General features: G+C 32.7%; 2 protein-coding genes across 2 annotated transcripts; both read left to right on the forward strand.

Annotated features, from left to right (window-relative positions):
• Window positions 1-4,292: 4,292 nt before the first annotated feature.
• LOC143622807 (carbonic anhydrase Nec1-like) lies at window positions 4,293-9,057 on the forward strand. Its single transcript, XM_077093852.1, has 7 exons — window positions 4,293-4,709; window positions 4,880-5,097; window positions 5,866-5,972; window positions 6,095-6,197; window positions 8,483-8,650; window positions 8,735-8,788; window positions 8,894-9,057. The coding sequence occupies exons 1-7, from the start codon at window positions 4,613-4,615 to the stop codon at window positions 8,969-8,971; spliced, it is 825 nt and encodes a 274-aa protein (XP_076949967.1). The 5' UTR covers window positions 4,293-4,612; the 3' UTR covers window positions 8,972-9,057.
• A 2,449-nt stretch (window positions 9,058-11,506) lies between these two features.
• LOC143622809 (carbonic anhydrase Nec1-like) lies at window positions 11,507-14,409 on the forward strand. Its single transcript, XM_077093854.1, has 7 exons — window positions 11,507-11,597; window positions 11,784-12,001; window positions 12,956-13,060; window positions 13,533-13,637; window positions 13,732-13,899; window positions 14,180-14,233; window positions 14,332-14,409. Exons 1-7 carry the CDS (start codon window positions 11,510-11,512, stop codon window positions 14,407-14,409), a joined length of 816 nt encoding a protein of 271 aa, XP_076949969.1. The 5' UTR covers window positions 11,507-11,509.
• The last annotated feature ends 964 nt before the right edge of the window (window positions 14,410-15,373 follow it).

Consider the following 15,373-nt stretch of genomic DNA (forward strand, 5'->3'; position numbering starts at 1 on the left):
ATTGTTGATCCACCATTTTTATCAAAATTATTTACGCTTATTTGCAACTTATTTTGTTTATGCCATTTGTAAAGTATAATATAAAGTTAGTTAATTGATCTACATGTTGCCCTGCCCTATGCTTTATAACGTTTTTTTTTCTTTTATTTTGTGTATCGTTGATAGGATCCTCAAAATTCAGTGATGGTTATATGTGATGAAAGCTCAAGGTGCCTTTTGGAAGTGAAACCATTGCTGTAATAGATATACCTCAGTTTTTGGTCAACCATCATTTATATAAGCGATGATCTTATTGACTGGTACGTGTTTTAAACTTCTATTTTGTGATTTTGTTTTTTAAATCTATCCACATTAATATTGTTTTGTCAGGACATTATTGATTTAAATGTTAAAAGAAATGCGGACCCATTTTAATTACACTATTTTTATCCAGGTTTACAACTAATGATAGCATTCTCAGGCCTATTCTCTCTTATGAAGTAACTTGGTACTGACTGTGTTTATGCTTTATATTTTAAAACTTTTTTTTGTTCACATTGTTAGAAAGATGTTACATGGATTTGTAAATCAACTTTGAAGTTTTAATTATAATGTTGCTAGGCCTTGACCCATATACGAGCTGATGGTAATTTCAATGTGGTTGGACTTGATAATCTTTTCAAGCAATAATCTGCAAAAAGAGTTGGCAAAAAGGACCAAAGACGAAAGGTATGGATCATGCTTCCTTCAAGTTTGTTTGTATCTCCACATTATTTTGTTATTGGTATTAATTTTTTATGGTCAACAATTGTTAATGATAATACTTTTTTTTGTGTTTGAAGGGACCATGAAGAGAAGCTTCATCTTCACCGCCTCAATCAGTAAATTATTCAAAATTATAAGTTTCCTTATCAATTAGTATATTATTTTAGCTAAATATTTTTTTATGGATGAAATTGTGGATTTAATATGGGAAAGCTACAATCACGGTTTTTTGGTTAACCAGTGAAATCATATATCATGTTTACTTAAAAATATGTGTTTTTTTATTGTTGGAAAGCTACAATCATGCTTACTTAGTTTGTTCAAATGAGATTTAAGTCTACCAAATTAATTCAATATTGTTACAACTTCCTAAAAAATTCCATAATCACACTAGATTAGTATTGAAAATTTGAACATAACTTTCACGATGACCATAACCATAAATAAAAACAAGATCAATCATTATATAAGGTTGGTTTGCACTTGAAAAAACAGGTGTTCTCACACAAATAGCTATACGTAACCTTATCATAAATTACAATCAGACATGCACTAGAGATTTTGATTTTTGATAAACAAGGTTTATTGGTGAATACAATTACAAATGTAGTGTATAAGGGAATTTTTAGTTATTTGTAAAATACTCGCGTAATGCTTGTTTTGTAATTTATATAATTTTAATGTAAATTGCAATTGTATTAACAATATATAATAATTATGTTTGTTTATCAATTTCCTGTGTAATACACGAGCCTCAAACTACTATAAAAATAAAAAAATAAATCCATAAATTTAGAAATTAAATACCAATAAAATTACAATGAGAGTGAAACAAATTATTTAAATGATTCAACTGATACAAATGTTCTAAATGCTTAATGAGATCCCATCAAAGGTTGAAGTGGGTTGTTCGGGATCGTATACGTGTGAGGAAGGCAAGCATCAACCTATTTTCACCTGTTATAAAAAAACGGTTAAAATCATGCATTAACAGTTTAAAAAGAGAAGGTTGACTAATAAAAATCATCACAAATTCACAATGCATTAAAAATTTAAAAAGAGAAAGTTGACTAAAGTAAAAATAAATAAAGTTTGGATTGAAAAAAATGGTTTAAATAAATTGATAAATGAAAATTGACTATAAAACATAAATCAATAAAGTTCGGGTTGAAGAAATGTGTTCTACATAAATTGACGCAGACATATTCATGAAATTGACATAATACTATGTTACCCTATTCTACTTATTCAATCAAATTCTACTTTATTTCATCTTCAAAGCAAACCCCTCACTCACGTATCAACGATTACACGGCTTTTAGGGCTCACATATCGTTTATTATGACTTCTAACTTCCGTGTGTCGTTTATCAGCTACAAATACATGAATTTGTTGAAAATGTAATATTTAAAGTCATATTAATTCTAAACTCATGATCTATGTTCGGAGGTTTGACAGAGGTTTACTATATGATATCATATATGTAATAAACTTAGTCTGTGAGCTTAACATAACTAAACCCTGCCTAATTCTCTAATATTGAGGCAAGTAATTAGAAACAACGATTTCTATTGATATGAAAAAGCTTTACAATGTATCTTTGAGTTGTGTTTTGATGATGTCTTGTTCAAATGAGTCATCCCTATATTCATAAGTTGCTAGCACATGTTTTATGTGTGATCTAAAGTGTTCTATGTCTAGGTTATTCTTTCTAGCATCTAAGATATTCACGAGGGATGATGGATGGGATGAGAAATTGAAAATACTCTAAGGTATCACGAGGAAGAATTCAGACATATGCAAGCCTTTTTTTCATGATTTCTTATAGTATTTCTATATCTTTTTTAATAGTTAAATTACATTAGATCTGCCTTCAACGGGGCACAAATCCTAGAGCTGGGTCACACCACACTAGCACCTAACTCTAGTGACTTTGTCAATTGCGCCAAACCATCAAAGTTTAAATCTTTGAGAAGCGTATTAGACTTCACGTTGATGTCTTAATCCTTTTGGGCATCCTATTAATTGTGGAATTAAAGTACATTGATCAATATTTTTACGGTTCTTGATAACAAATAATGTATTTTTCAACAAATATTATTTCTCAACGACACTTGTGAAACGTTGACAATTGAATATAAAGTCTCAAATAATTGGATGGATTATATTGCACATGCAAATATAATCAATGTTCAAAAAAAGTTATTTTGTAACGTTGACTACGCATTGGTCCTTTTGTTCTCGTTTCTCAAGTTTCTGGAACCATTCCATAGTGGACTTCTTTTTTGTTCTTTGTAATTTAGATTTTAGGATAATTTCATTAAAGTAACTAACATATATATTTATTTCTCACAAATTAACCGTGCCAAGTCTCTCATGTTAAATTACTCCACCTTGCTCGGTTCTTAATCCATAAAAAACCCGAGCGGCTTTATATCTCCCACCACATTTGGTAGCACCACCGGCCTTCTGTTGAACACAAACTCATTTCTAGACTTCCAAATACTTCATAATGTGACTAGACAAATAGCGTAAAAAAACCTTTGCTTTCTTCCTACCAAAACCCGTGTGCCTTTGTAGGTCAAGAAGATCGCGGACCAAGAATGCATAGACGGATGGAACTTGCACCACATAGACACAATTTGCCATACATCTTGCGTGAGACTACATGAAACAAGAAACAAACACATGCTCAATGGTTTCAACTTAGTCCTCACAGAACGGACACATTTCCAAGCCAAAGTTAATGTTTATTTTTGCCAACTCCACCAATGACGGGTAACCTTTCCAACGACCCCACTCGCAAAGCCAATATGCACACCTTTATTGAGATACATGCGTTCCAAGTGAAAACAAAATCAGAACTAGAATAACATGTCTCCCCCCGTCTATCATTTATACTATTCACCATGAACCCATCCTCGTCGTTCAATCCCCACTTCAATCGGTCTCTTTCCGTCCCAATCTGAACCCCTTCACATAATTTTAAAAGGCTTATAAGTTCTTCAATCTCCACCCCTAGTTCTGGCAGCATAAACCAATTCCAAACGCCACACAACTCATCTTCATACACCATCAAACGATCAGCAACAACCATGACCGTCTCTAAGAATTGTATACCTCGGCCGAGCCAGAATAAAAAGGTCCGTAGGCCATAACAAGTAACAAAATATATAAGCTAATATTTTTACAAAGAATGTTGCAAAAATATAGTAATAAAATCAAATACAACGACAGCTAATGGCTTAACCGATGACTCGTGAAACTCTCCTAGCATTCTTGACAACAAAATGTTTGATCACCTCTTTGCGCAATTTGTATTATTAATTAATTTATTTAAGCAAAGCCAGTTATGTTAGTAGACCGAAAATGTGATTATTTTTACGTTATAATTAGGATCATGTTTGGAGTTACCACCTAATTGAGTATACTTAGATGAGTGTAACTTATAAAAGAGGTGATTTTATTTTTATATAAAAAAGTTAGAATACATATAATAATTCTCTATTATAGTTCCTTCCAGGCGTGTAGGATGCATCCTTTTGACTTTCAAACTATGGCAGGCACGACCACGTTGACACGTTTTCCTCTTCGTTTAAAACAATAAACACTCACCAAATGGTGTTCACTTCTACAGCTGTGTTTATTTTATTCACTTTACCTTCTCGATACTATCTATCATTTTCACTTTTTGAGTTTTTTCACACATGAAGCTTCCACGTAATTAAAATATTTCACACACACACACACTAGGTCAAGGTGTGTAATATTATATCCTTATATATAGTCCTTCCACCATAAAACATGCCACACATTCATCTCTCTCAAACACACACACACATATATCTCTCTCTCATAGTTGTGAAGTATGAAGAATATGAAATCAAACTCCATTTTGGCACTTGGGTTTCTTTTATTTATGCTTATTTTCTCTAATCCATCATCAACTAAAGCTCAAGAAGTTGGTAATGCTATGAACTTGATAATATATTAATATACTCTAAGTTTAATTCCCATTTTGGTTTAATAATATCTAACCTAGTAGTAATTAATTTACATGTATTTTCTATTAAAACTTTCATGATTTTTGTGAGTAATTAATAATATCTATATATGCATGTGTAAATTAATGTAGAGGATGAAAGAGAATTTGATTATGCTAGAGATGGCAAGATGGGACCGGAGAAATGGGGCGCGATGAAGAAAGAATGGTCGTTGTGCAGCAATGGGACGATGCAGTCTCCCATCGATATGTCGAGTCGAAGGGTGGAGATGGTGGTCAGCTCTAAGAAGCTACAGAGAAATTATAAGCGTTGTAATGCTACCATGCTTAATAGAGGCCATGACATTATGGTAAATGTCACTAATTACTATCGCATATAACTAATCAATATTAGTGGTTTTGGGTTTTTATATCATTAATTCGTTTTTTTTTGTTGAGTTTAAATGGTTTTTAGCGTTCTGCTTTGTCTCTCTCACAGTAAAAAAATCGGCTTTAAAATGCGTCTTTCCTCCACCCTTTAGATACCTTGTATTGAGGCGTTTTTAGCCAAAACATCTCGATCTCCTCCATATCCACGAGCTAAAACCGCCCCGGATACATTAACAATCGGCATTTGTTACCTAATCATTTGAACAATTATAAATTATATATGAGTAGTTGGCTACGCGTGATCCATGGTGCCACCGGGTCAAATCAATAAAAATAATTAAAAGTCTCAATAATATATTCTCTATATATTATTGTTTTATCAATGATTATAGTAAGTAATTTTTAAAAGATAATTTGAATTTTTTTTATAATAAAAAATGACAGGTAGGTGATTAAACTATAAAATATCACAATTAAAAACCTACTTAAATGCAATATAAAACTTCATCAATGTATATTCTCTATATATTATTGTTTTATCAATGATTATAGTAAGTAATTTTTAAAAGATAATTTGAATTTTTTTATAATAAAAAATGACAGGTAGTTGATTAAACTATAAAATATCACAATTAAAACATCTACTTATATGCAATATAAAACTTCATCAATGTATCTACTATCTAGGTAGTTTTTTTCTTTTATTTCAATAATTTGTTTACATGTTTCTCATGAATCTAATGTTGCAGCTTCAATGGGAAGGAGATGCGGGATCAATTCTCATCGATGGCACCGAGTATGCTTTGAAACAAGCACATTGGCACTCGCCCTCCGAACATACCATCAATGGCAGAAGGTAAACTACTCTTCTAACATTGTTTATACTATAAAGAAAATATGGGACAGGAATTATTTGATTTTCCAAAAAAGTAGCTTTAGTTGTTGAGCAAACTCCAAAACTTATGAATATATGAACAGGTATGACATGGAACTACATATGGTCCACCTCAGCATCGACAACAAAATAGCTGTCATTGCTGTTCTTTACAATATTGGCAGACCTAATCATTTTCTTTCTAAGGTAACTAATTCAATTATTTTCATATATACACTAATATAAATTTTAGGTTCTAAAACTGTGAGTGTTCATAGTTTTTAGGCCAAACCGTTAACAGGCTTAGGGGGGAGGGGTGATGGATGTGATGACATCACTCATCACACACACCACCCAGTCATTTGGTGTCACATCACCAACCCCAAATCCATCACATGTGATGGTTTTTACTAGGGGTGGTGGTGTGTGATGAAATATTTTTGTTTTTTTTGCAACTTAAAAATATATATATATTTTACTAAAACTTAAAAAAAAACAATAGTTTAATAGAACATAATTCAACTTAAAATTTAGAAATAAAAAAATAAAAGTTACAATAAACGTCTACTCCTCGTCTGACTCCGGAAATTCCAAACCTGAAGTACCTATATGCGCAACAAGATCCCACCTCAACTGATGATGAATATCTTCATCCCGCAAGTCTAATTGGACATCATCGGGAACGGGAACCTGAGTCGGAGGATCCGGTACCCAATCTGGAGAAATTGCATTTCCATCTTCTTTTATTGACATATTGTGTAATATGATGCATGCATACATGTAGCTAGAGATCGTGGGTTTTTTCATTGCACGAACCGGTCGATTGAGTATGCACCATCTACCCTTTAAAACACCGAAAGCTCTCTCGACATCTTTTCTTGCCGATTCTTGCAACTTCTTGAACGCCTTTTCATTGGTCTCGACAGGAAACGAAAAGGCTTTCACAAAAACAGACCATTGCGGGTAGATACCGTCGACAAGATAGTAGCCACGTCTGTAATATCTCTCGTTGACAAAGTACAGACAGAAAGGTGCGGTGCCATTTGTTACGCTCTGAAACAACGGTGATGTGTACAGAACAGTGATGTCGTTGTTTGAGCCGGGAACACCAAAATAAGAATGCCAAATCCATAAATCATTTGACTCAACCGCTTCTAGTGAGATGGTCGGTCGTTTGATATCACCCCTAACATACGCCCCTCGCAACTCCCGTGGACAATTCCTCCAATCGATATGTGTACAATCAATGCTACCGAGCATCCCTGGAAAATGCCATCTAGCCTCGTGCGCGGCGTAAAGACGTGTAATGTCGTGTCTTGTTGGTCTTCGTAGAAACTCTTTGGCATACAATTTTATAATCGCGTTACAAAAGAATTGTAGACATTCACGTGAAGTTCTCTCAGCCATTTGTAAGTATTCATCGAATTGGTCAGATGGGTTACCTGTCGCTAGTTGACGAATAGCGGATGTGCATTTTTGAATCGTCGTAAAACTACGTTTACCCCTCGCGTCGTAAGATTCTTGAAACCATTCTTTGTTTGCTTCGACGTCGGCTACAATCTTTAAAAATAAAGATTCGGCAAACGAAAGCGTTCCCTAAACGTCTCGTCATTGTATTTCAGCTCCTCCACAAAATAGTCGTTCATTAGCACGTCGTGGGCATGTATACGATCACGCTCCACCATTTTTTTCTTTGGACGGCTCGGGCCTTCAAGTTCTTATATAGCAACGGAAACCATTCGAGAATGTCATCGTCCGAAGACGAAGAGCTATCGGTGTCTAAGGGCATTGAGTGTTTCGGAAATTCCATATTTTTTGTTGTGAATGAAGGGGAGGCTTTTGAGTTGGATTTGTGTATTTTGAAGATATATTGCAGTTATTTATATAGGTAATTTTTTTTTTAATTTTCCAAAGTTTCCAACGGTCATCCCAACGGCTCTTTTTCTTGGTTTTCACCCTTCACCACGCGTGATGGTCATCACGCAAACTCCCTCCTACACGCGTGATTAGCTAGTGGCGGCGGTGTAGCAAATCCCATCACGCGTGATGGTTTCTCCATCACGCGGTGCCCCGGGTACTCTTATAGCAATCGGGTACCCTTGAAAATTGAAATGAAATAAAATCAAACAATTACTAAATGATTTGTTTTAAGCATATTAAACGTGTATAATAAATAAATTTAAATACGATCATAACATAGAAATTAAACCAACTCTGTGGTCTGTATTGTTAAATAATTAAAGCTCGTCATGTGGATGCTCTGATTGTTTCGATTCTAAACCATAAACTAACAAAACCGTTTAGTACAAAAATTTATTTCTAAAAGTTGCAAAACCAAACTGATGATTGTTGGGCGGTTTCACGTTTCAAACCGAATCATGAACACCACCTCATACAATCTCCGCGCAAATAATATAATATATTTTGTCATTTTTATAAATTATATCATGTTTGTTTCAAATTTCCTTACATTCTTATTATTGGATTTGCAGTTGGCTGTAAACATATCATCTATGATAGATCAAAAGGGTATGCATGGACACAGTGGGATAATAAATCCTAGAGATATTAAAATGAGCAGCAGGAGATATTATCGATACATAGGTTCACTCACTGTCCCTCCTTGCACCGAAAATGTTGTCTGGACAATAAGTAGAAAGGTAACAATCAACATGTTTCGTGATATACGCAGATCGAAAACCATTTATTTTAATAAATGACTAATGATTTTTATGTTTATACAGATCAGAACAGTTTCAAAAGATCAAGTTAAATTACTTCGAGAGGCTGTACATGATGTAAGTATCAGTAGAAATCAAATAAATACCAACTTTTTATTGTTTTCTTTCTGGTAAGATGAAGTAGTTAAATGCTAATTATATCGACGCTTATGCATGCTGTAGTATGCAGCAAATAATGCAAGACCAACACAACCGGAAAATCAACGAGACATTCTTTTATATGGTCCAGCCTCGAGATAGAGATAGTACAATAATACGAATGTAACACATGATATCTATTTTATAGTTTATGTTATATATTTTATAAAGTTTTGTTTTCTACTTGTACCCTGTTTATATGATCATATAATTAATTTTGAGGAATTAACCCAACGTCCCAACTCACACACTCACTAATCGTACTACTATATCTACACCTTTTATCCACTATTGTAGTCGAACCCTCAATATTTCATGAGGATGGACACCTTTGTATTATTGGATATTGATCCATTAGTTATTTCAATTTTTTCAGTCCATTTAGTTTTGGTCTAGCTTATTCAAACATATTTTGTTATATGGTTTATGTTCATTGGGTTAAGACTTTATGCAATGGTTTAAACTTATATTTTAGGCTAACCAACGCCCAAAACCATATATAGCTAGAATAGCTGGGATCGAGTTATGGTGTGAATTAAGTAGTTATCGATTAGCGTGGTGATCGACTATTATCATACCGACATGACGCTTCACAAAATACAACGATTCCAATTCATATTTAAGTTTCATTAGGGATAAACATGAACGTTTGTATTATTTGTGTTGAAATATTGAAATGCAGATCTACTTCTATTCATTTGTGTGATTATTTTCACTCATACCAATCATGGCATCATCATCTTCGTTCCTTGAGATATTATTGAAGCCAATGGTTTGCTTGATAATGTTAAAATTGGTGGCTCACTTGGAACCAAAAAGAACTATATGACTATCAATGCCCAAAGGGCCGCGGGTGCTTATGGCCGATAGACATGCTGCCACAAGTTATAACATGCTAAAGTTAAAGGGAACATAAATATTTTTTTTAAAGTAAGTAACAAAAAAACAGAGTTAAAAATTGAAGGAAAGTTTTGCAAATATGTTTTTAGTTAGATTGGGTTAACTAGCTAGGATAAATAACCTTTTAATAAATGTGTCATGTTCAAGTTGATGATTTAGTTAACTAGGAATCTAGGATATCTCATTTGATAGTTTCTTAAACATAATTGTTGTTACCATATGTCGTGCTATTTAATTGTTATAAACCCGATAACTTTAGTTAGTAAAATTTGGAATATTGTTCATTGTTGGATTTATCATTAATGTAAAATTACTTTGCATTAGCCAAATGTAGTCTTCTTTCATTCTTGAGGATAGAACATGTTAGGTGCATCTAACATATATCAGTGTATATGTATCCTCTGTGTGTAGGCTTTTGTTTTTAGGTTTATTTAACACGTGTTGTTATATATATTATCCTAGATGAATACTTGATACCTATAATGATGATCATCACACAACAAATCGAGACATTGGCACATGTAGTAGCGGAGATGTGAAAACTGCATAAGATATACATACACATTCCATTTTTTAAGAGATCAAACATGTTTATGGTCTTTTAATAGTGATTAGATAAATAATTTATATACGCAATGTTCAGATTTCATGGTTTTAAGAGTGTATGAGTTGATTAGTGTCTTTGACACGAATAACTATAATTTTAACCCCTAAACCCGATAGTCCACATGATATAACCTTTAAAGTATTCATGATAGTATGGTTATAAGTTTAATTAAAGAACTTAATAATTCGTCTTATACATTATCCTCTTTGATTAAAGAACTTAACCTTTTATTTTTGTTGCAAAGACCCATTTCTCTTTTTAAAACGCAAGACTTAAAAAGTTACCAATTGTGGCCCATTGCCCCAAACTCACTTCTATTGGTACGTTCTTTCAATCTCTGTCCTCTCCCTTCACATTCTAGATATTTACCATTTTACCCCTATCTATAAGAATCTTCCAGATCATTGTGTTGAATATATATACCAAACTACCGGAATACCCGAATGTGTTTCAACCAATCATAACCAACAATCATTCATGTTAGTGAATGATTCAGGTTAGGGAAACCGATTTCCTTAACCAAATTGGTAAGGGTGAGATGGTAACCAAAAATTATGCCCTACTACCTTTAGGGTGAACTTCCTTACGTAAGACTAAATTACTAGCCAAATAAAATAAACAAACTTAAATAGTTAAGTAGTTTAATTTCTTTTATATACGGTTCATAGTTTTCATCTTTTTTACTTCTTGCAAAATAATGTGTATGTTATATGCATAAAAGAACCACTAAACATAAATGTTAATATACTTTTACAACAAAATTATCACTACTCACACATGTATGCTTTATTTGTATATCATTGCTTGCAACACACATCATGCATATCAATTTGTTGTGAGATGAATAAATACTACATTTAATTAAACATTTTTTTTTGTAGTCTAAAAATTCTTCTCATTGAAAAACTAACGACGCATTTTATTTTGTATGTTCTCGCAGTATATAGTATTCAGTGTCAAAACGCCTTGGCCAGTTGGCCATATATACATTTCCCTTTATTCAACCTTAAGAAAAACCACATGATCAACTCTTAACATTTTTCTCAAACTCAACATATTATCAACTCTCTATATATAATTCACACACATATATATCATCTCACCCTCTTTGTGTGTGTGTGTTATTGAAGGATATGCAATCAAACTCCAGTTTGTCACTTGTGTTTCTTTTGCTTTTGCTTGTTTTCTCTCATCCATCTTCAACTCAAGCTCAAGAAACTGGTAATGCCATAAACTTAATTATATACTTCACAATAATTAGACAATTAGCACACTATATAAACACGTCATATAAATTAAACAATCTAACGCCACAATATCTAACAAAAATTCGAAACAGTAGTCATTCACGTTTTCTTTGTCTTTCGTTTAATATGTTTGTTCGTGTATGCATGTGTGTAAATGTAGAGGATGAAAGAGAATTTGATTATGTGAGAGGAGGCCCCATCGGACCAGAGAAATGGGGCGAGATACAGAAAGAATGGTCATTGTGCAGCTATGGGACGATGCAGTCTCCAATCGATATGTCGAGTCAAAGGGTAAAGAAGGTGGAGAATTCTTACAAGTTTAACAGAAACTATAAGCCGTGTAATGCTACACTTACTAATAGAGGCCATGACATTTCGGTAATTACTACTGTACTTCATAATTAGTTTATACAAAAACCTTTGATAATGTGTATTGTTTAATATGGTAAATTAAATTGTTAGATATTGAGTTCATCATTTTTTGCTGTCTGAACAAAAAGAAAATCGTATAAAAGCATATATAATACTAGTTAAGAAAAGGATAAAATAAAACTAACTGAAAAAATTAAATAGAAATCAGGAAAAAAAAACAAAAAGGAAAAGAAAAGGAAATTAGTGGTTCGGTTTCAGCGTTTCGGTTGGATGGATTGGCAAAACAACCCTTTACCGGTTTGGCAGTTTAGTGGTTCGGTTTTAGCTGATTTAATCCATTTTTAGAGCATGTTTGGGTTTGAGTTTGAAAAATGCTTATTAGCTTATTAGCTTTTTCAAAAAGGTATTTTGAAAAGTCATGATTTTGGGCTTTTAGAAAACTGATTTTCAAATTTCAACCATTTTATAAAGCTAAAATAAAAAAGATTTTTATGATTGCCAAACACATTTTAACTTATTGGCTTTTTAAAAACATCAATAAGCAAATAAACATTTTTAAAACTCAATCCCAAACATGCGCTTAGTCTTTTTGTTTCTTTTCTCGCGCAAAACAAGTAGCGGGCATGAGGGGCATTTTTATTTATTTTTTATTATTTCATATATTAACTTATTAAGCAATCATTTATATCCACCATATCTCACAGCCATATTGCTCATTTCACCCCATCATAAATTAACACACTCTAGTTAGGGTGAAATAAGAAAGCCTTTTTAAGCAATCATTTATATCCACCCTTTCACGCCTCTCATAATACATAGCATAAAAGAAATTCAATAAAAAAAATATTAAGGAATACTTTAGTAACGTATCTTGGGGGCTTTGCTCTTCTATATCAATTTGTGATTATATAAATTTATAATAGTTCATATATCATAAATGTATTGGATTTAATGTTGCAGCTTCAGTGGGAAGGAGACGCGGGTTCAGTTGTCATCGATGACACTGAGTATGCTTTGAAACAAGCACACTGGCATTCGCCTTCAGAGCATACCATCAATGGCATAATGTATACTTTCTTTCGACATTTAGGGTTAAGTAATTAAGGGTGTAAACGAGCCCAAGCGAACCTGGATCTCGGCTTGTTTAAATTACGAGAACGCAAGTTTGAGCTCGGCATATTTATGTAAAAATATATAATATTAATTTACTAAATAAATATTATAAGATATATTATAGGTTTGATTAGAGTTGCGAGCTTTACTCGAGCTCAATAAGTGAAGCTCTTCCTTGGGCTCGTTTATTTAACGAGCTTACTTTTCAAGCTCGATTGAACTCGGCTTGGTTCAAGCTAGCATCTAACGAGTTGATCTCGAGTAGTTCACGAGCAGGGCAGCTCGTTTACACCTCTGTTAGTAAGCAATACTAAACTAACAATAACAAAGTTATAAATATTTAAGACAAAATCTAATTTATTTTCCAAAAATAGTTGGATATATTAGTTGTAGACCAAATTCCCAAACTCATGAACATATGAACGGCTATGACATGGAAATACATCTGGTACACCTCAGCATTGACAACAAAATAGCTGTCATTTCTGTTTTTTACAATATTAGCAGACCTAACGAATTTCTTTCTATGGTAAATATATCTACCCTCAACTATTTCTTATTTTTATAAAATGCTCTCATTTTTGTTGCAACTTATACTGGTATCTACCCTAATTTGTCTATAGTTGGAAGCAAACATAACATCTATGATAAATCAAAAAGGCAAGCGTGTACATGCTGGGATAATTGATCCGAGAGACATTCGGATGAGCAGATGGAGGTATTACCGATACATTGGTTCACTCACTGTCCCTCCTTGCACAGAAGAAGTTGTTTGGATGATTAGCAGAAAGGTAACAATCTATGTTTTAATAATCAACGTACATAGTACATGTAGTGGCGGACCGGGATTTTTTTACATGGAGACGATAAGGAGGCTTAACCAAAATTTTATGGGGGCGAATGAGATTTTTGGGTATAATTAACAATAAAGAAAATGAAATTATGGAGGGCAGGACAGCTGCCCCCCCCCCCCCGGACCATCTTATTAGTATAGGTCCGCCCTTGGCCCCTGCCTACATATAAAACCAATTATTTTTATACTCGTTAAGGATTTTGTGTTGATGCGTACAGATAACAACTGTTTCAAAAGATCAAGTTACGTTACTTCGGGAAGCTGTGCATGATGTAAGCATAAATTAAAATCAAGTTTGTGTTGTTTTATTTCGCAATCAATAAGATGAAGTGCTAAATGTCTAAATGTTAATCGGTGTTAATGTATGCAGTATGCAAAAAATAATGCAAGACCATTACAACCAGACAACAAAAGAGACATTGTTTTTTATGGTCCAGCCTCGAGATAGTAAACTGGAAGTGTATTAGATTCACGAATAAACCGTTTTTAATTTATGTTAAGTAGTTTAAGTTTTCGTTATCTACCATTAAACGGCTTCACCCGGACATGACTTGTTTAACAAAATGGGTTAATATGAATAAGATCCGTTTTAATTTTTCATCTTAAGCCATGTTCACCATAAACCCAATGACCCATTATGTGTTTTGACTTTAATTTGGAGCTAAGTATATTAACTCAAGTTGTTAAATAGGAAAACAAATAAGAAACAATAACAATTAAAAGTATAAATTTATTTAAATTTCTGCATTATTATTCATATTTATAATTGAAAAATAAACTTTGGATTCACTATTTGTGTTAAAGCAAAAGAATATTATATGACAAATTTGTAAAATATGAAAAGTACAGGGGTTAAAAGTAAAAAAAAAACTGAAAAAAATTAATAAAAAATATTTACAAAGCACAATGAACAACATTTAATACGCATCAAACCTGCTAATTATATATATGGGCGAAGGAAGAGTATATGTTTTGTCTTCCCATATCACTACATACGTTTAGAGGGCATCGAATTTGTAAATCATATCTTTTGCACCTTAGTCACAACCCAATATTGATATTGATATTAACTTATAAAACTTGCATAGAGATAATTTACAAAGTTACAAACTTCACTTATTCCATTGAACAATTTCGCATGACTGATAAACAAAGTCCCAAAGATACAATAAAATGACATAGCAGAATAACATGATTGCATATACTTCCATTCTTGATCGTATTAAAACCATGTGTGGTGAAGAGACTTTAGTTGTTATAAACACTTCACAGAAATTGACTAAATTGTTTTTCACAAAATCAATTCACACAAAGATATAACAAATCTTAATCGTCTAAAATTATTAAAATCTTTATAAATTTATTCTAAAACAATATTATTACAATACATATTTTTTTATCATAAATTTATT

This window comes from Bidens hawaiensis, unplaced genomic scaffold, assembly GCF_021521415.1.
Source record: "Bidens hawaiensis isolate Kalapana, Puna unplaced genomic scaffold, B.hawaiensis_p1.1 tig00003244_1, whole genome shotgun sequence".
Classification (NCBI taxonomy): domain Eukaryota; kingdom Viridiplantae; phylum Streptophyta; class Magnoliopsida; order Asterales; family Asteraceae; genus Bidens; species Bidens hawaiensis.

Coding starts and splice junctions, on each gene's coding strand:
- LOC143622807 (XM_077093852.1), top strand. CDS start 4,613: ATGAAGAATATGAAATCAAACTCCATTTTGGCACTTGGGTTTCTTTTA. Junction 5,973..6,094: donor CATACCATCAATGGCAGAAG/GTAAACTACTCT, acceptor ATATATGAACAG/GTATGACATGGAACTACATA. Junction 6,198..8,482: donor CTAATCATTTTCTTTCTAAG/GTAACTAATTCA, acceptor TTGGATTTGCAG/TTGGCTGTAAACATATCATC.
- LOC143622809 (XM_077093854.1), top strand. CDS start 11,510: ATGCAATCAAACTCCAGTTTGTCACTTGTGTTTCTTTTGCTTTTGCTT. Junction 12,002..12,955: donor ATAGAGGCCATGACATTTCG/GTAATTACTACT, acceptor TTAATGTTGCAG/CTTCAGTGGGAAGGAGACGC. Junction 14,234..14,331: donor TTCGGGAAGCTGTGCATGAT/GTAAGCATAAAT, acceptor TAATGTATGCAG/TATGCAAAAAATAATGCAAG.